Below are 17,693 nucleotides of genomic sequence, written 5' to 3' on the forward strand. Positions count from 1 at the left end.
GGTGTTGGAAAACACACAAGCTTTCAGCTGATTTTTGGCGCCCATTTAAAAATTTTTTTATTTGTATTTTTAATTTATTAAGCTATAAAACCACAACTTTCTTACAATGTTATAAGACGGTGAAAATTACTTCATTTTTGAGATAAGTATTATAATAATAATTCCTTTTATACTTTACAGGAAATTCTAAAAAAAATTGTCCTAAATAAATCAGGTAATAGACGCTATGAATTTTTGATTTAATTGTATTTTTATTATTTATATTTTTTGTTTTAATTATCAAAAATTTTTTGAATCCACCTCCTAATTAATCCCAACAATCAGTTAATTCTGATGAAAAAATTGTTTATTTACTTTACCGTTGTCCACCTTTACAAATGCTTTTATTGACTATACTTTTTAAACACTCTTTCAATGCTGATATTTTCAAATGGAAATTTAAACGAACACAAATCAAAGGAACAGAACATGCAATGAAAACCTTTCAACAGCTAATTATAGTTATTTGATGTTTAACGCTATATAATTAGTTATAAATAATTGCCTAGGCTTAGCGTTGATAAAAGGTTTTATTCGCATTGTGGGATGTAATGCAGCTATCAGAATTCTGTTATATATATCAATAGTATCTCGCCGATTTACATTCTCTCATCATCATTCCATCCTCCCTTGTGGTATTTGGTCGCAGTACAATTTATATATATTTAAAGCAATTATTTAATAATAATGCCAAGCCTATTTCCACGCCTGCTTGAGCAATTTACGCGACGCTAAATGCTTAACAATCAACGAGCCTGATGTGAGCGCGACTAGCACTATGGAAATGAGAATATAATCAAAGTCCTCCTTCAGCAAGTCGAACGTCTTTGATGGCGCCACGCGCGTAACGAACAAATCTGTCAAATAAAAATGGTTTACAGTGCTTTAACCAAAATCGCGTTTGATAAATCTCCCTTACCTAAGCCCGTAGCAACGACTAGACAGGTACTCTCCAAGCCACTGGGCGCGGTGTAAATATTACGCAGACGGGCAACCGTCTGGTTGTAATTTATGTGGCTCTCTGTTGGCAAAGGCAGCTCGGGTATGTAGGGGATGGCTCCTTCTTCACGTCCCTGAGTCGTGGATGCGATAGGACGTCGGGGATCCAGCAAATGCCACGGCATTTCCACAATGGAACCACTGGCAGTGCCGACTAGAATTAATGACAAATGGTTAGCATCCTATTTGGCGTTCAAATTACTTTCGTTAATGCTCACTAAGCACATGCTTGTTGGTGATTCCGCGCTCCGTGATAGTTTCCCGCAGAGCCTCAACTATTGTGGGCAGTATATAAGACTGGCGCTCCACGAGGGGCATTGGCGGAGCTTGCAAGGAACTCCAAACACTGCTGTTTGCCTGACTCTTGCCCTCGTACAGTTCGATTGTGGCTGTAGCAAGTAAATAAAGTTTAGTAAATATAGGTACTTGTCAATGGCTATCGCTGTTGTAACTTACTAATCTCTGTGCGACGCAATTTCTCGTTGAAGTAGGAGTAGGCAAGCCAGTTTTCGGAGTGGACAATGCTCAGTGGTGCACGGACCTTACGATGCGTCATGGTGAAAACCACAGAGCCGGAGACCACATCAACCAGATACAAATTTAGCACGGCTATGGAGTAAGTGCCATTTAAATGAATGCTTAATTACACGAAGCGCATGCAGACTCACATTTGTGTGTGGAATCCGGTGCCTGTGTGACGAAAGCCACTAGATTAGGGTTGATGTACTTGTACAGCACCGATCGATCGCCCAGCACACGTCCCTGGGAGTGGACATGCTCGATGGGATTCTTGCCGGCAACGCCGATAATCTGCTGCTCGGAATTGTGGCCGCCCAGGCGAGCATTCCAGATGTGCGTGCTGGACAGTTGCTAACGGAAATGGTTTAATAAGTTAAGTGCTTTCATATTAAAAGGCTGCATTACTTACCCCGCCCGCATATTTAACAAAGTAGCCGGCCAGCTCTGCAGTTTTCAAATCGGCGGTGTACAGATACATGCCATCAGCCTGTACGTGCATGTAAAGATTTTCAACTCTATTGATATATCATAGAATTTTATATCTTACCAGTGGGGCCGCATGTTCGGGATAAACATGTACCTTATTCGAAGCATCCAGTAACAGAATGCCCTTCAGAAAGTCCTTTTCCGTTTCTCCCAGCAACGAAAGCTGCTTAATTCTGTAGTCCAGCTGAACAAGGCCACCTTCGGCTACTTTGCCGGTAATAGGATTAAAACGATAGAGCACACCATTGCCGCTGACCTATAAACGATTAGAATTAGCGTGGGAACTATGCGATTTGTCAGTCAGACCTACAGCATTCTTGCCCAAAATAGTGCACAACGGCTGAAGTGGAAAGTGTTTGGCCGAGCGCTGGACAATCAGACGCATCTGTTCGTCGTTAGCGAATCCAATAACATTGGGAAGATGCAGCTGCCAGTGATGTTTCCCAGAGACATTGTCAATGCCAAAAATCTTTCCAGCACGCGTCAGTAAAACCAGCATCTTGTGGAGGCCAAAGGAGTCTCTGACCAAGCCGGCTCGCTGGGTGTCTGTAGGTGGAGGACCCAGTCCGATAACATGAAGGAACAAGCTCCGAATCTGAACAGCTTGAGTGGTGATGCGACGCAAAAAGGCACTGGCAATGTCTCCTGTTTACGTGGTGAAAACATAAATATTAGTAAAGAACAATTTAATATGATCTTTAAACATTAACGATATACCAAAGATATTTCATATTTTAGTTTACATTGGAAATTAATTATTGGACAGTAAAAAAGTAAAAGTAATACACTTAGCTTTAAACTAGCGAAGCATGCTTGAATTTGTTAGTAAACATTCGTTTTTAGATTAGTGGTACGTTCAATAAACATTAAAAAAAAAAACACAAAATTAAAAGTGATAAACATGTAACAAACAATATTGCATGATTAGTTTGCTGTGAACGTTCACTTACTCTCAAAACTTGTGAAATCCCCTTTTGGTATGAATTTTCAATAATAAATTTTATGAGTTCACCTTAAAGTAGTGCATAAGTCAAGTACACTCACCGGCCTTGCCCTTCATCTCGTTCTCCAATGTGCCCTCAGTATCGGCAAGCGGTAGATCCACAAACTGCGAGTCGATCACATTTGCCAGCGACTCCTCGCGCGACCAACGAACGCGTCCATGCTGCACTGCCACGATGGACTCCGAGGTGCTGCTAAACAAAAACAGACAGTTCTTGCCCTCGCCATTGCGCTTCTGCTTACAGTCGAAGTTGCTCAGCGACGGAGTGCCAAAATGCTCGGGGAATGGCAGACTCTGCTCCAACTCCGCTGCCGGTGCACAGTTATCCAAATACAGAGCATTGATCCTGAGGATCTGTTCATACGCACAGGGAAAGAAACAATTAGTTTTCACATAGAAATAGTAGAATAGAACAGTAAATATAAGTTTAAACGTACTCCAGAGGACAGATCTGCATAGGCCAAGACTTTGCGATAGTTAAAGCTGCCCACGGCGAAGCTGGAGCTTCGCAGATCACCGCAGATCGATTGGTCCTTGTTGACACTAATTGGCTTCCCATCCACAATCACAACACCATTCAGACCCTATAGAAATGTTTGGACGAATTATAACTTCACTTACAACAATCTATTACTTCACTTTCAATAAAAGCAATAGCAAAGTTTTTTCCTCACCGTCAAGGCCTGAGTTTTTCCCTTCGGCTCCGCCTCGAGCGAAGTACGGATTACTTGACCGCTTTTGGAAACGAGATCCAAACTAATCAACTGCTTTCCGTCCGTACAAACGTAGAAGGTGCCGCTAAGGGTGCAGCTCTCTGAGGTGATCCAAGGAGCTATTACCTTGCTGGTGCTGCCAGTGCTGTGGCCCGAGCTGGCGAAATACGCCGTCACCTCGAGGTGGCTCCGCCAGGCAGGCAGCACGTGATATAGCACGGATTTGCTGTAGATCCACATGGCGTCCTGGGCCCGCTCCGTGTTCATGGGCATGATGGACCACTCCCACTCAAGGGCACCCATATTGGTGTTCCAGCCGCGCACCAAAGCAGGAGCGTGTCCCTGAACGGTGAGCATGTCGAAGCCCATGTTGCTGCCCATCGGAGCGGCGGCCGTGTCGCTGCTGTCATCGGCGAATCCGCTCACCTGGAGCAGCTTGACGTCGCCGCGCGGCTTCTGCTCGAGCACCTGCCGCCACACCAATTCGCCGGTCTTTACGCACAGACTGGCCACCACTCCCTCATAGGTGGTGACCAGAATCCGCGGCTGAAAATGGTTGAGGTCGACGCGAGACTGCTTCAGTGCTCCCACATTGACGCCTCGCCTGCAAAAGCCGCACATATCCGCCGTATTAGCGCCGGGTCAATGGTCAGATATCGTACCACACTCACCAGTCGAACTTTTTGATCTGGTCTTCGTAGAGCGCCGAGCAGGTGCCCAATAGGAGCGCCAGCGAAAGTGCGGGCAGTAACCACTTCTCCTGCATGTCGTCCGCCTTGCTTGCTGACCTTCGACTAGCTCGATCTCTGATTGTTCAACTTTTGACGTATTTTTATGTTATAAATTAGTAGAAATCCACATCAATTCGTGTTTTCCGTCATGGCAAAAGGGATGAGAAGACGAAATTGGAGCAGGGTTGGCTGACGATTGCCTTATCGATAGTTCAGCGGACTCACATCCGATATTCAAAGCAGTGCGGCTCATCCCCTTTCAACGTACGGCAAACCCATTCGGTCTTCACCTTTATGATTAAATTTGTTGGTAAAAAGATTAAAAAATAAAATGCCTTGCCATTTTGCGGTATACAGGGCTTATATTTCTGCAGATGCGGCTGCAGTGTGAACCATTTTAAATATTCGTCGTGCTCGCAGCGATAACTGTGACGTGAATGCCATCACTAGCGGTGCCCCATCTAACTCCCATCTCTAATGAGCATTTAGTGTCTTCAAAAGAAGTTGTATTTTTCTGGAAAAATCGCATTGAAATGTTTGAAAAGAAGAGCGACAAGGTTAAGCAAGCGGAGCACAAGGCCCGGGATGATGGCGTAGAGCTGGAGAGCCAGTTTATCATGCGCGTGCCGAAGGTAAGCCATACATAGCACAAACAAACATCACAACAAGCCGTGCAAATTGACGGATTCTCCGCAGGAACTGGCGGACACGGTCCATGAGGCAATAAATGCTGGCACCATTAAGGACCGGCTGACCATCCAACTGGATCCGGATCTGAGGTACGGTGAAGTGCGAATAGATGATCAGATACTGTACACGAAACTCGTGGATTTGCCCACCGTCGTCGAGAGCTACAAGACCATTGACAACAAGAGCTTCTACAAGTCGGCAGACATCTGCCAAATACTCATTTGCAAGGAGGAGCGGGAGGACGAGACGGAAAAGGAGTCGCCCAACAAGAACAAAAAGAAGGACCCCAACAAGGTGGACAAAAAATACCTCTTTCCGCACGGCATCACACCGCCGTGCAAGAATGTGAGAAAACGACGATTCCGCAAAACTCTGAAGAAAAAGAATGTCGAAGCTCCCGAGATTGAGAAGGAAGTGAAACATCTGCTGCGCATTGACAACGAGGCTGTCAGAGTTGACTATGAAATCATAAACGAAGAGGACAAGCCAATGGATGAACTGGAGCAATCGGACATCAAACCCTACAACGATGCGGATGACGATTTGCAGGACGAAAGCACCATGCATGCCAGCGAAAAGACGATCATGGAAATGAGCTCCCAGCGGCACCTCCAAGTGGAGTCCGATGATGACGAAGCCAGCAACTTTCCCTCACACCGGGCGCCGAACATGGGAGTTGCTGTCCACGACATCTTCGGCGAGGAAGTGTCCAGCACGGATGACGAGGATGAGCCCGATCGGGGCAATAACACCATGCAGCGGCGGGTGATGGAGGAATCCTCACGACTCTCGGCTGATGATTCACGAATGTCGGACTTCTTTGGCGCTAGTGGCAGTAATACTGGAGCGGGCGTAGTGAAAATGGAGCAGAACGTGTTCAGCAAGTCTATGTTTGGGCATGAAGCCAGCAGTCCTAAGCTCAGCGCCGCCGGATCAAGCTCCAACCTTGCTGCTCCCAGTGGCTTCTACGATAGCCAAATGCTAGCCAAGCGCGAGGAGTTCGAGAACATGGAATTCATAGACGAACCGCAGCCGCAGTACACGCAGCAACAGGTCCAGCAGAAGATCAATCAACTGACGCGCCAGATTCGTGAACTGAAAGCGCAGCAGGTGCAAAAGTCAACGGAAATTGCTTCCATTCAGAATGCCACACTCAAACAACGAATGCAGGAAACGCTTGATAATCTCTACACACAGGTTATTGAAAGGGAATTGGAGCTGAAGGACTTCGAGAATATGCTGGAGTCTTAAGATACAGATATAATACAAATGGTGGACTAGCATAAGTTATAATAAAAACTATGTACATACATATTCGGATGTTACTTCAAACTATTTACGACTTCAACGCCAGTTTCTGTTGTTAAAGTAAACCTTAGACAAGAAATTTTGCCATATCATTGGTCAACTCATTATTTGTGTAAAATTAAAGTGTTTCCTCAGTATTGATAAGAATGATTATTTGCAAAGCAACAGAGCACGACAATTGAATCTGTTTTTAAGTATTTATTGCAGTGGACTTATCACCAATTAATCATCTAAAATTCAAAAGAATCATATCCGAATGCCTCCAGTGCTTGTGGAACCCATGACCTCCTTAGGAAATGGTGCATTGCCGCACAGAGCAACTGGCCTTCGGACCTTGGAGCATACTGCTCGATATCATGCACGTAATTTCATATCTTCGATAGCTAGAGAGAGAAAATAGAGTCTGTTTAATCAATAGTCTAAGTGTCTTTATTATTGGCATTTGCAAACAACAAATTTTAGTGATATTCAAGATGGGCAACAAAGAGTTATGTATTTTGTACTATGAGTAAAGTTCCAGAGGCAAAACCAGACATAAATCGGTGTCTTTTAGCTTGGGGAAGCACGTGGGCTGCTTACTTAAGATCTAATAAGGTAGAGTGTAAATAGGAATGGGTGGGCTGTAATGCTAGATAAACTAAATGCAAAATTTGTGACAGTAATTCCGAGCCCTCTATGGCTATTTATACTGCAATTTTTGTTATTTCGTAGTGGGCAATTGCGTGCAAAACTGGTTTCCAAAAGCCTTTTTCGTCTTTTGGCACTTATGAGCTTCAATCGGTATCACCAGCTCAACTCATCGGGCAGCCCACCGGGATATTCACCAGTGAGACAGGCGGTGCAGTGGCCCGTTCCCTTGGATTTACTATCGCCTGCATCGCGGTGCTTTAGTTGGACAGCCTCCACTAGTCCCTCCACACTAAGATAAGCCAGACTGTCGGCGCCCACATGCCTAGCTAGTTGGTCGGGGTTCAGCTTGTTGGCAATCAATTCCTCTCGAGTTGGAATATTTATACCCATATAGCATGGGTACTGCAGCGGTGGGCTGGCAATGCGGATGTGCACCTCCCGGGCGCCTGCATCCCGTAGCAGCTTGATTATTGGTCCAATGGTGTTGCCGCGCACAATGGAATCGTCTATCAGGACCAATCTCTTGCCAGCCACGTTCTCGGATAGGGCTCCGAACTTCTTGGCTACTCCCAACTGCCGCAGCCGGGTAGAGGGTTGAATAAACGTCCGTCCCACGTAGCGATTCCTGCAGAGAACCTCGGCAAATTCAATGCCAGACTCACGGGCATAGCCATGCGCCGCCGCTGTGCCAGACTCGGGAACGGAACTCACAATATCCGCCTCCACTGGAGCCTCTCGCCACAGCTGCCGGCCGCACTGCAGCCTCACTGTGTACACCATCTGACCCTCGAAGATGCTGTCTCCGCGGGCGAAGTAAACGTACTCAAATATACAAAAGGCCATGCGCTTGAAGTCGGGTCTTTCCACAATGTCCACCGTGCGGTAGCCACTTCGCGACAGCTCCACTATCTCTCCAGGCTCCACTTCGCGGACGTATCTGGCACCGATCGACAGGAAGCCACAGCTCTCACTGGACACCACCCAACCATCGGCAGGTGTGTCTAAGTTATTTCCGTGCCCAGCATTGATGGGCACTATCTTGCCAATGCATAGCGGCCTATTTCCATAGGTGTCCCTCACGGCGTAGATTTTGTCCTTTAGCATGATGACCAGCGAGTAGGAGAGTGGCGCCAGCATCATGAAATGCCTGATCCTAGCTGGCCAGTTGGGTCCATCCAGTTCGGAAACATCCTCCGGGGCGCAGCACAACGACTGGGCGATCAACTCACTGTCGCTGTGCGTGGATAAGCCCACGCCTCTGGCCAAAACCTCCCTTCTTAGAGATTCGTTGTTAACAAGCTCACCATTGTGGGCCAGGGCCAATGCTCCATGTGTCGTATGTACCTCAAAGGGCTGACAGTTAACCACTCCGGATCCGCCAGCGGTCGAGTAGCGTGTATGACCGATGCCCAGGTTGCCACGAAGCTTCTTCATGGAGTCGTCGTTGAACAGGGTGCTGATCATACCCATGCCCTTGTGCACGTTGAAGTTCTTGGAGCACTTTCCCTCGCTGGTCGCTATGCCCGCAGACTCCTGCCCACGATGCTGCAGTGCCACCAGCCCCAAACAGATCACGTGTGCAATGTCCATTTGGGTGGGCCAATCTCCGCAAGCGATTGCCCCGAAAACGCCGCACTCGTGCGTCAAACCGGTTAGCTCCTTGCTGGCCGAGATGGATTCCGATTCCATGCTGGAGGTCACCGCCTCAGCTGGTTCCACCTGTTGTTGCTCGACCACGCGCACATGTTGTTGTTGCTTCTGCTGCGACTGTTGTTGTTGCTGTGGCGCTGACATGTTGCTGCTGAAAAATCGGTACAATATGCTGGTTGAAGGCAACTGATTGCAGGCAGTGGCGCAGTTGACGCCGATCTGATTTACCTGCTGATTTACGCAACGGTTTTATACAAGAAAAATCCTCGCACGCTCGCACGCGCAGCTCAGTTTTTCCCGAATCGGTCGAGATCAAGCCCAATATCGATCGGTCGCTGATATCGATAGTGCGGTGTGCTGATGGATCGATAGCATTCTATAGTCTGTATTTTCAAATTGGAATTTTACCTAATTTGTAATTTAGTACACAAAACAATATACACATTATAATTTGATTTTATTCGTTTATATAAAATATACGCAATCAAACTAAATAATAAGCTTTAAATTGAATTAAAGTTATTTTGCGCAATTAAAATTAATTAAAAATTGTATGTGTATGTTCGTATATATAATATTTAACAGTTTTTTTTTTAACACGTAGGCAATTAAAACCAGAAATATAAAAAATGTTTCGTGAAATAAATAAATAATAATTAACTACATATGTATAACAATTGAAAATAAGTTCACTGCAATCCCTCAATAAAAACGCCACTAAGAGATAAATATATTAGAAAAAATTCACAGTAGGAACATTTTTACAAAAACGGTTTCTTTTATACATTTGATAAGTATCAAACTGAAATGCGATTGGTTCAATTTGTTGGTGTCATTATGAGCAGTAGGAATTTAATGAAAACGTTTAGCTTAAGTACTTGATTCGATATTCGAATTCCGCTTTGCACATCGCGCAAATTGAGAGATAAGATAACTGATGGAATAACTATTTCAAAGCCGTGCGAAGAGTAGTAGTGCGTCCTTCAGCAAAGCCTCCTTTTCCAGACTGACCTACGCCATCGCTATTTCGACGAGCAGAGCTTCTCCGTAAAGAACGGAGCCTCCTTCAGCTTGGCCTTGTCCGCCTCGTCGAGGAACGCCTTGGCCTGCTCGATGTCCCCGCGGATGGCGGCAATCAGTGACTCCAGGGAGTCGAAACTGCGCTCCGGTCGCAGGTAGCCTACAATGCATATCTTGAGTGTCTGGCCGTAAAGGTCACAGTTAAAGTCGTGTAGCATGTGCGTCTCCACGCTCTTCTCCTTGTTGTTGTAGAAGGGATTCCAGCCGATGCTGAGGACCATCTTGTGCACGGGTCCATTATCCACGTTTGCCCAACCGTAGTACGCGCCAGTGGGCAGGGATTCCGGCAGCGATTTCACCACCTCCAGCGGAAAGTTAGCTAACAAGTGGTTTGGTTATCAATTAGAAATGACCTTCGCAATTCGCCTAACGTCGCCACCAACCTGTTGGGATGCCCAGCTCTTTGGAGCCGCGTCCGAAGCCCCGAACAATCTCGCCCCCAGCGAACAGAGGCAGTTGGCTCAGCATTTCCCAGATTTCCTTGCAATCTGACCCAGATCTGCTGTGCTGGCGCTTGAAATGAATATCAGGGGCCAATGGGCGGTTGATTTGCGGTATTCTGTGCAACCGCAAAGCGCTGCGGGCCAATTTATCGAGTCTGGCAAGGAGTCAAGCGGGGTTTTCTACAGAGTACGTATGTTGTGATTGCCGCGTAGCCACTCACATAACTATTCCTCGTTCCATTGATCGGCATAATATTCATAAACACACAGACAAATTTTCCGCATTCATAAAGCGAATCAGCTGTTGCCTTCGGGCTGCCAACCTGTTTCAGTTATATAGTACTGTCAATTAGCGAATTTTTTTTACTAGATATTTAAATTGTAAGAAACTGAAATGTATATATTACGCACAGTATGGTTTTAATCAATAAAGCTTGGGTTTATATTGTAATGCAGAATTAATGTAATTGGATTGATTTTAAAATTTTAGCGGCGGGTTAAACATATTTTCATCAAAAGCTTTTATTTGCTGTGTAGAGCTTCTATTGAAAATATTGAATTTTTATTTCATAAATGAATCATCAGATGTTTTGTGTAAATACTAGTACTCTATTCCCAAAATAAATAGAACACCAAATCGTAATTAAATTACAATGAAAGCCAGCTTGCCTGAAAAATATTTGTGTTATTAATACAAATATACATACATATATACATATATATACATATATACATATTTTTTCATATCATATCAATCTCAATTTTTTTTATTCTGAATAATTGTTTTCCATGTGTACATGTATTATTCAGCACTAAAAAAAATGTACAAATGATCAGTGCGACGGTTGGTTTCTTTGCAGTTCCAGTTATCATCCAATTCTCCAAAAAGTGAACACTTACACTTGTGTAGAATGAGAAATCAATTGAACTCTTTAAAAAATGTGCCGTTTATTCATATAATTTACCAGCAATAACTGTAAAACCAGCGAAACGGGATTATTAGTTTGCAAAACAAGGCCAATGTCAATGGTCAATTCATAAGATGTCGTAAACTGTTCTTTTATTAAAAAACATTGCATTTGGTTGTTGATTTAGATGATGCACAGCGCGAAGAACGTGTGCCGGACTTGTATGGACGAGACCGGCACCCTGGTAGATATATTCGCCAATGTAAGGGATCCTGTGCTCGACGAACCGGAGATGAGCCTCTCGCACATCCTGGCCAGGTGTACCGAACGTCCAGTGAAACGCGGCGACCTGCTGCCGCAGTTCATATGCGTTTCCTGCGTCCTGGCCGTGCAGAATGCTTTCCGGTTCAAGTGGCAAAGCGAGCAGAGCTACCAGCACTTCTTCCGCGTCCTAAACCAGTCGGGTGCTCCGGAAAACCAAGTGCACTTAGCTGCATGTAATGGGGATAAGAACCAGATAATAAACCAGAAAATGCAGCTCAAAAGCGATCGTCAACAGGATACGCAGCAAATGACAAAAACGCAGAAACCAGATGATGATCTTAGTCAAAAACAAACACTCCAAGCGAAGCTCCAAGAGGGAAATATTGATGGCCCACCGGAGTCCTTCACCCTGCATCCTCGTAAGCGGACTTGTCGCACAGAAGAACAGGCAGACATGATCCCAAAGGAAGCTACAAGGTAATGCAATTTGTTATAAATATCAAGCCTCAAGATAGACAAATAATTGAAAAATTATAAAAATTTGAAGGTACATCTTTGATTACTTATACTTTTATATGAATAATTAAAAATAACTTAAATAAGCTTAAATAATTATATTCCCGATTTTCAGAAGTACCAAAATGATCTGCGATGCCGATGGCTACTACAACTGCCCGCACTGTTCTAAGCGATTTTGTTCCCAGACCCAGTTAAGGACCCACATCACCGATCTGTGCAACAGGTGTCCCTACTGCCCACGCACTTATATGCAAAAATCGAACCTCAAGCGGCATTTGCGAAACCACCTAAGCAAGCCAGCGCACAAGTGTTTCCACTGCTCGAAGGCTTTCATGCGTAAAGATCACCTTAAAAGGCACCTGCGCACCCACGACAGTGACGGTCCGCTCTCCTGCAGCCAGTGCTCAGCGGTATTTATCGAACACGTTCAGCTGGAAATCCATCGCAGAGAGCACAAACAAAGGCCGGGCTCTTCAAAATCGGAGTCCACGAAGGATCCTGACTCGGACGACAGCGATCAAGCGCAGGATCTAAAACCAAAGTGGACTAAGAACACCTTCAATGGCACGTGCAGCATTCCACCTATGCTAAAGCCGTGAGTTTGGAACTCCACCAGTCTTATGTAATATAGTTATACCTGATAGTTATACTTATACCCTAGTACCGCTGAGAAATTTGTGACGAGCGAAGGTAGCGTATCTGACCCCTTTATATTCTTAATCGGAACCACTAGCCGAGTTCATAAGTTCTCATCAGTCCGTCCGTTCGTCTATTTTTCCGTCTGTCTGTCCGCAGAGATCTCTGGAATTAAAAATCTAGAAAATTAAGGTTTTGAGTTTGTTTCAGACCTTTAAAAAGCCAACAAACGGACATTAAGTTATTGTTTTCATTTATTCTTTTACTTAAATTTTTGGCGATAGCCATTTCGCCGAAGAAAATTTGAATAATCAAACTTTAACCAAACTTTAAAATTGTATACCCGTTACACGATAAGTAATAAAAAGGTTTACTAGTAGAAGGAAATAATAATCTTGCACAGGATCAATAGTCTGTCCGTCCGTCTGCGTGTCCGTAAGAACGCCGTGATCCCGTTAACTATAGGAGCTAAATCCCTAAGATTTAGTAAAATTTATAGAAATAGAAAACCCTCGCACTTTTACTAGCTGATTAACGGGTATCTGATAGTCGAGGCGAATCAACTAATATCATTTGCTTCTATTTATTTAACAACAGGAAACCGATATGCGATATTTGCCAAAAGAAGTTCAGTAGTGTCTACGCCTTGAAGCGGCATATGCTTACTCACAATCGCCAACATCATCTTAAAAAATGTACCTATTGTTCCGAGGAGTTCAAAACAGAAAAACATCTCAAAAGGCACGAGCGTGGTCACATGGGAGATCTGTTTCGTTGCGAATTTTGCTCATTGGTATTTGTAGATGTTAACTACTTGCGAAAGCACAAAAAACGCATTCACAGCAACAACGTAATAGCGATGTAGGAGAAGATCATGTCCAAACGGGTGACTACCGGTTATACTCTTGGAAAACAACCATTGAATTAAGCAGATTAATATATGTGAAAGGAATATAAACGATTTATTATTCATTATAATTATAATGACCGCAGGTCTAAACTTCTGTTGTTGATTCTTACTTTGAATTTTCTTAAATATGATTCTTTTGTTACTTTCATAAGCTCAAAATTAATATTATTTAAGTTTCGTTTTAATTATATATTTCACAGAAACTCAAATATACTGAGAATAAGCTCTAAATTTATATTATTGAAATTTCCTTTTAATTGTATATTTCACAATACATTATTATACTGAAAATAATTAAACAATCGATTGATTGCTACCACATGCTACTTAATGCCTTCTTATATATCTTTAGAGCTTCAAACTTTTTTCTTTTAGCTTTGTTGTGGTTTTGCGAGAACAAAAGGAAAAATAGACAAAAAGAATGATCCATACATCATGAAAACAACTAGTATGCTTTATTATTAGTACGTTTTGTTCTTAATATAGAAAAAAAGGGAATATATATGCTTTATGCTTTATGGACGTGCGACTATATCAAATGTAACGTATAACGTTAAAGGTAGTCTGTGTAGTATTAATACACAATTGTAAACGAATTCAATCCGTTAAAAAACACTTTGGTGAAATTGTAAAGCTTTTGTATGCGAACAATTTAAACAAAAAAAAACATAATCTTCTTAAAACTAACTAAAATACTTCGACTCACATCTCGAAGAGTTTCTTTAGCTCCGCGAGGTTGAGACCACCGCCAACACATTTGGTCACTTCTCCTCCTTCCTCTGGAAGCACAACTTTCGCAATTTCTAGCTTGCAATCTTGCAGGGACTTAATTCGTTGCTCTACAGTGTCCTGGCACATGTAGCGGTAGATGAAGGTAGGCTTAGTTTGACCATATCGATAAATGCGGTCCTGAGCCTGTCGCTCCAGCTGCGGGTTCCAGTGGAGGTCCACAATTAGCATATGATTGGCCACGTTCAGATTCAGTCCCACTCCGCCAGCGGTGAGGGAGAGTAGAAGAACGCGCTTCTCGTTATTCGCGTTAAAGTCTCGCAGTACAATCTCGCGTTCTTTGGCGGTCAGCTGGCCATTAAAGTCAAGTGTTTCCCATGATAGATCCTGCAGTCTTTTACGGACGATTGCGAGATAGCTTACCCACTGAGATGTAACAATGATTTTGTCGTTGGTGCCTGTGAGCAGTTCCTCTAGCTTATCAATGACCATCTTTAGTTTGGCAGAAGGGCGTATGAACTGAAAGATGGGATTCTGGGGATTGAGCAGTTTAAGAGCTCTGGCACTATCTAGTTGATCCTCAAAAGAACTGGCCGTTGGCAGGTCATCACCAGAATCCCATGGCACATTCTCCTCCTTAATTTCATCTTTTATCACTTCCAACTTGAAATTGCCATCTCTTCTAGTACTGTCCTCCTCGTCACAACAGTCATCTTCGCTATCGGTTTCGTCAAACTTATCCAACTCGGCAAGGACATCCATCTTGAGCTGGCCCTCCACGTCTGAGGCATCCACCTTCACGTTCTGGACGTCCTCGGCGGTCAAAGCACCACGCAGCATCTAACGAAAGATGTTGAGTATGATTATGTGGGGTGATAAAGTAAAATATGTATATATTTACCCCAATCATTAGTCCCGGATGGCAACAAAACTGTCGTAGCCGCAGCAGTAGCACCAGGATATAGATACCAAGGATCTTTTCCCCTGGATTGTAGCCAAGCGACTTAAGGAATCTTTCGTAGATCTCGTTGTACCTTTCGTCGGACATATGTCCGGCTATAAACTGTGGGGTTCTTTCCAGAGAGTAATAATTTAAATCACTGTTGCCCTTCTCGCGTTGGAGCAGGAACTGTGTAAAGATTTTTTTGGATATGGCAGACAGGATCTGGTACACGGCCATTTCAGTTTTCGATAGCTGTACGCATATAAGTTCAATCTTAAGGGAAGGCAGCGCAGGCATGTCGCCAGATGCCTGTAGCTTTTGCTTTGTCCTGCGCAGCATTAGTGGTTTTATTATAAAGTTAAGTCGGCGATGTCCGAGCATGCTTTCGTTTAGGTTCTTTTTCCACTGCTGGAGGTCCTGAAAGTTTGGTACATTTACAAACCGCAGCAGGGCGAACACATCGACGCCCCGATTCTGGACAGGCGTTCCAGTCAGGGCCCAATGACAATGCGCCCGCAACTGGCATACAGAGTTACAGCAGTTGGTTTTAGAATTCCGAATGATGTGAGCTTCGTCGAGGATCACGCGGTTCCAGTACACGGCGAACAGTGGAGAAGTGTTTCCATATCGTTTAAGCTCGTTTACTACGAGATTATACGAGGTAATGACTAAATCATAGCTCCTGAATGCCTCTATTCCGATTTCATGGCGATTGGGTCCGTGAAAAGTCAGCACCCTAATGGCATTTTGCGCTACCTTGGAGGCCACCTCATGGGCCCACTGACACATAACGCTCATGGGGCAAACAACTAATGTGTTTGCCGAGGGATAGCGGCCGTTTGATAAGTGCTCCTCCTCTTCATCCGAACTGAAAACCTCTGGTTCGGGAGTCTTTGCTAGCAGATCTTTCTGTTCATCCTCCACTACAGCTTTGTCTCCGGCATCATTATCATCATCATCCAAAATTCGAAATTGATTGATTTTTTTAGTCTTCACGTGACAGGTGCGCTTCTCCGGCGGCTCGTACTGCTCCTCCTCCTTTCCAGACTCTTCTTCATCATCAAACATGCTGATTTTACGGATTTCCTTACAATATACTCGATTAAACTCCTGAGTCCACTTTAACGTCAAGGCTTTCTTCTTTTCTTCTCGTTTTCTGTTCTTAGTTTCTTCCGAAGCCAAGATTAGGGCTATCATAGATAGAGTTTTTCCAAGGCCCATGTCGTCGGCAAGGATTCCTCCAGAGATCTTCTGACGCTCACGAAATTGCATCCATTTCAAGCAAGACTGCTGATGCTTTAGCAGGCGCACTAACAGCAAAGCGGGTTGCTTTTCCAAGTCATCGATTGCAGGACGTGGCTGAATGGGCTCATACAGGGTCTAGAATAGGGCGCATTTAAAGATTTAAAAATATACAATTTATAAAAGTACTAATAAAAAGCATAAAAGCAATTAATCCTGGCTATTAAACCATTAATCCTTGGTGTGCAATAGTCAGTATTTTACCTTCAGACTGTCGATTATGTTGCTCTTGTGCTGATAGAACTGCGCTGCAGTGTGGTTGGCCTTTTGTCGATAGCGGTTCAGACCGGAGTACAAATTGCTCCACTTGGGCTGCTCGGTGTGGTCCACCAGTTCCGAGTTATCTTCGATTTTGATCTCCTGCTGGTCCTCCCGCAAACGCAAAGTGTCCAGGAATTCGCCCAGCGCCTCCAGGCGGGCATTGAGCTTCTCCAGGTGCAACTTTAAATCGCAAAGCTCCTTGGTTTCGGACGCGTTCTCCTCCAGTTGCCGCTGCTGCTGCTCCATTGTGAGTATCTTTTGCACCAGCTGATCGATCTGTGCTTTTTTTTCGTTATACTCCGAAGCACTGACAAAAATTGCACTTTCATTGTCGGCATATTCTGTTGGGGAAAGGTCGAGGTAAGTAAGAAGAAGTGGCATTGCATGTTCCAGGTTCTTACCACCTGACAATTCGAGACTGTCAACTGGCTCAGGCTCCATCCAGTTGTTAATTTCACCAGAGCTGTCCGGCACGGGGACGCTGCTCTGGTCTTGAATGCTGCACGATTGTTTGTGGATTTCGGTTGTATCTGATGGTGAAGATGATTCCATTGGGTATATTGGACTGCTTCCATACCTGGATTGGGTATTATTTAAGCTTGAGATCACAGATAAACTGCAACACGGCGGCAAGTCCGATCTCGAACACGGACTCCGTGGAACTGAAAACGACTCTATTAGGATGAACAACAAAGTAAATGCTCCCGGAAAACCTACGATCTAATTCCATTTGATAACTAAAAGCTCAAAAAACGAAGCGACAAGTTAAAAGATTCATTAAATCTTTTAAAATAAACACCGGGTAATCGATAATCGATTTTAAAAGGTGCATTATAACCGATCATTTCGTTGCGAAGCGTTCACACTGTGGGCAGATGGTACCAAAATATGTGCAGTAGGCTCGATTTTTGATGTTTAAACTATTTGGCC

The 17,693-nt window shown here is 44.1% G+C and overlaps 6 protein-coding genes across 15 annotated transcripts, besides 1 other annotated feature; 2 read left to right on the forward strand and 4 right to left on the reverse strand.

The window, feature by feature from the left end:
- Positions 1-332: 332 nt before the first annotated feature.
- EMC1 (ER membrane protein complex subunit 1) lies at positions 333-4,666 on the reverse strand. 4 transcript variants are annotated; one of them, NM_001300286.1, is made up of 13 exons: positions 4,431-4,666; positions 3,721-4,363; positions 3,484-3,630; positions 3,088-3,400; positions 2,994-3,014; positions 2,354-2,688; positions 2,105-2,299; positions 1,967-2,044; positions 1,707-1,908; positions 1,495-1,647; positions 1,257-1,427; positions 959-1,192; positions 333-896 (listed from the first exon to the last, which is right to left on the reverse strand). In NM_001300286.1, exons 1-13 carry the CDS (start codon positions 4,523-4,525, stop codon positions 736-738), a joined length of 2,748 nt encoding a protein of 915 aa, NP_001287215.1. In that variant the 5' UTR covers positions 4,526-4,666; the 3' UTR covers positions 333-735. The 4 variants fall into 4 exon arrangements, with proteins under 4 accessions (NP_001287215.1, NP_001287216.1, NP_649747.1 ...); NM_141490.2 differs by having other exon boundaries at positions 553-896; NM_001300287.1 differs by lacking the exon at positions 2,994-3,014.
- On the forward strand, positions 4,636-7,024 carry Taf7 (TBP-associated factor 7). Of its 2 annotated transcripts, NM_141491.3 has the most exons (3): positions 4,636-4,800; positions 4,865-5,122; positions 5,187-7,024. In NM_141491.3, the coding sequence occupies exons 2-3, from the start codon at positions 4,928-4,930 to the stop codon at positions 6,429-6,431; spliced, it is 1,440 nt and encodes a 479-aa protein (NP_649748.1). In that variant the 5' UTR covers positions 4,636-4,800; positions 4,865-4,927; the 3' UTR covers positions 6,432-7,024. The 2 variants fall into 2 exon arrangements, with proteins under 2 accessions (NP_649748.1, NP_001138023.1); NM_001144551.2 differs by lacking the exon at positions 4,636-4,800 and having other exon boundaries at positions 4,941-5,122; positions 5,187-6,493.
- Positions 6,901-9,082, reverse strand: Prat (Phosphoribosylamidotransferase). Of its 2 annotated transcripts, none has more exons than NM_079547.3 (2): positions 8,997-9,082; positions 6,901-8,916 (listed from the first exon to the last, which is right to left on the reverse strand). In NM_079547.3, the coding sequence occupies exon 2, from the start codon at positions 8,910-8,912 to the stop codon at positions 7,272-7,274; it is 1,641 nt and encodes a 546-aa protein (NP_524271.2). In that variant the 5' UTR covers positions 8,913-8,916; positions 8,997-9,082; the 3' UTR covers positions 6,901-7,271. The 2 variants fall into 2 exon arrangements, with proteins under 2 accessions (NP_524271.2, NP_001246972.1); NM_001260043.1 differs by having other exon boundaries at positions 6,901-8,919.
- Positions 9,083-9,319: 237 nt separating this feature from the next.
- On the reverse strand, positions 9,320-10,593 carry Rfk (Riboflavin kinase). 2 transcript variants are annotated; one of them, NM_141492.3, is made up of 2 exons: positions 10,232-10,593; positions 9,320-10,167 (listed from the first exon to the last, which is right to left on the reverse strand). In NM_141492.3, the coding sequence occupies exons 1-2, from the start codon at positions 10,314-10,316 to the stop codon at positions 9,791-9,793; spliced, it is 462 nt and encodes a 153-aa protein (NP_649749.2). In that variant the 5' UTR covers positions 10,317-10,593; the 3' UTR covers positions 9,320-9,790. The 2 variants fall into 2 exon arrangements, with proteins under 2 accessions (NP_649749.2, NP_001287218.1); NM_001300289.1 differs by having other exon boundaries at positions 9,533-10,167.
- Positions 10,594-11,153: 560 nt separating this feature from the next.
- On the forward strand, positions 11,154-13,853 carry kipf (kipferl). Of its 2 annotated transcripts, none has more exons than NM_001260044.2 (3): positions 11,154-11,940; positions 12,095-12,672; positions 13,216-13,853. In NM_001260044.2, the coding sequence occupies exons 1-2, from the start codon at positions 11,387-11,389 to the stop codon at positions 12,579-12,581; spliced, it is 1,041 nt and encodes a 346-aa protein (NP_001246973.1). In that variant the 5' UTR covers positions 11,154-11,386; the 3' UTR covers positions 12,582-12,672; positions 13,216-13,853. The 2 variants fall into 2 exon arrangements, with proteins under 2 accessions (NP_001246973.1, NP_649750.1); NM_141493.4 differs by having other exon boundaries at positions 12,095-12,577; positions 13,216-13,756.
- Positions 13,131-13,192: a mobile genetic element.
- Positions 13,854-13,901: 48 nt separating the features above from the next.
- CG10445 (uncharacterized protein) lies at positions 13,902-17,602 on the reverse strand. Of its 3 annotated transcripts, NM_001260045.1 has the most exons (5): positions 17,481-17,602; positions 17,165-17,425; positions 16,707-17,104; positions 15,159-16,580; positions 13,902-15,097 (listed from the first exon to the last, which is right to left on the reverse strand). In NM_001260045.1, exons 2-5 carry the CDS (start codon positions 17,313-17,315, stop codon positions 14,231-14,233), a joined length of 2,838 nt encoding a protein of 945 aa, NP_001246974.1. In that variant the 5' UTR covers positions 17,316-17,425; positions 17,481-17,602; the 3' UTR covers positions 13,902-14,230. The 3 variants fall into 3 exon arrangements, with proteins under 3 accessions (NP_001246974.1, NP_001287219.1, NP_649751.2); NM_001300290.1 differs by lacking the exon at positions 17,481-17,602 and having other exon boundaries at positions 14,183-15,097; positions 17,168-17,414; NM_141494.3 differs by lacking the exon at positions 17,481-17,602 and having other exon boundaries at positions 14,183-15,097; positions 17,165-17,414.
- Positions 17,603-17,693: the final 91 nt, after the last annotated feature.

The sequence above is a fragment of the Drosophila melanogaster genome, chromosome 3R (genome assembly GCF_000001215.4).
Source record: "Drosophila melanogaster chromosome 3R".
In the NCBI taxonomy this organism is placed as follows: Eukaryota; Metazoa; Arthropoda; class Insecta; order Diptera; family Drosophilidae; genus Drosophila; species Drosophila melanogaster.

Coding starts and splice junctions, on each gene's coding strand:
- EMC1 (NM_001300286.1), bottom strand. CDS start 4,525: ATGCAGGAGAAGTGGTTACTGCCCGCACTTTCGCTGGCGCTCCTATTG. Junction 3,631..3,720: donor GAAAAACTCAGGCCTTGACG/GTGAGGAAAAAA, acceptor ACATTTCTATAG/GGTCTGAATGGTGTTGTGAT. Junction 2,689..2,993: donor GGATTTCACAAGTTTTGAGA/GTAAGTGAACGT, acceptor CCACGTAAACAG/GAGACATTGCCAGTGCCTTT.
- CG10445 (NM_001260045.1), bottom strand. CDS start 17,315: ATGGAATCATCTTCACCATCAGATACAACCGAAATCCACAAACAATCG. Junction 16,581..16,706: donor ACATAATCGACAGTCTGAAG/GTAAAATACTGA, acceptor GCCCTATTCTAG/ACCCTGTATGAGCCCATTCA. Junction 15,098..15,158: donor ATCCGGGACTAATGATTGGG/GTAAATATATAC, acceptor ATCTTTCGTTAG/ATGCTGCGTGGTGCTTTGAC.
- Taf7 (NM_141491.3), top strand. CDS start 4,928: ATGCCATCACTAGCGGTGCCCCATCTAACTCCCATCTCTAATGAGCAT. Junction 5,123..5,186: donor TTATCATGCGCGTGCCGAAG/GTAAGCCATACA, acceptor GATTCTCCGCAG/GAACTGGCGGACACGGTCCA.
- Rfk (NM_141492.3), bottom strand. CDS start 10,316: ATGCTGAGCCAACTGCCTCTGTTCGCTGGGGGCGAGATTGTTCGGGGC. Junction 10,168..10,231: donor AGAGCTGGGCATCCCAACAG/GTTGGTGGCGAC, acceptor ACCACTTGTTAG/CTAACTTTCCGCTGGAGGTG.
- Prat (NM_079547.3), bottom strand. CDS start 8,912: ATGTCAGCGCCACAGCAACAACAACAGTCGCAGCAGAAGCAACAACAA.
- kipf (NM_141493.4), top strand. CDS start 11,387: ATGATGCACAGCGCGAAGAACGTGTGCCGGACTTGTATGGACGAGACC. Junction 11,941..12,094: donor ATCCCAAAGGAAGCTACAAG/GTAATGCAATTT, acceptor CCCGATTTTCAG/AAGTACCAAAATGATCTGCG. Junction 12,578..13,215: donor ATTCCACCTATGCTAAAGCC/GTGAGTTTGGAA, acceptor ATTTAACAACAG/GAAACCGATATGCGATATTT.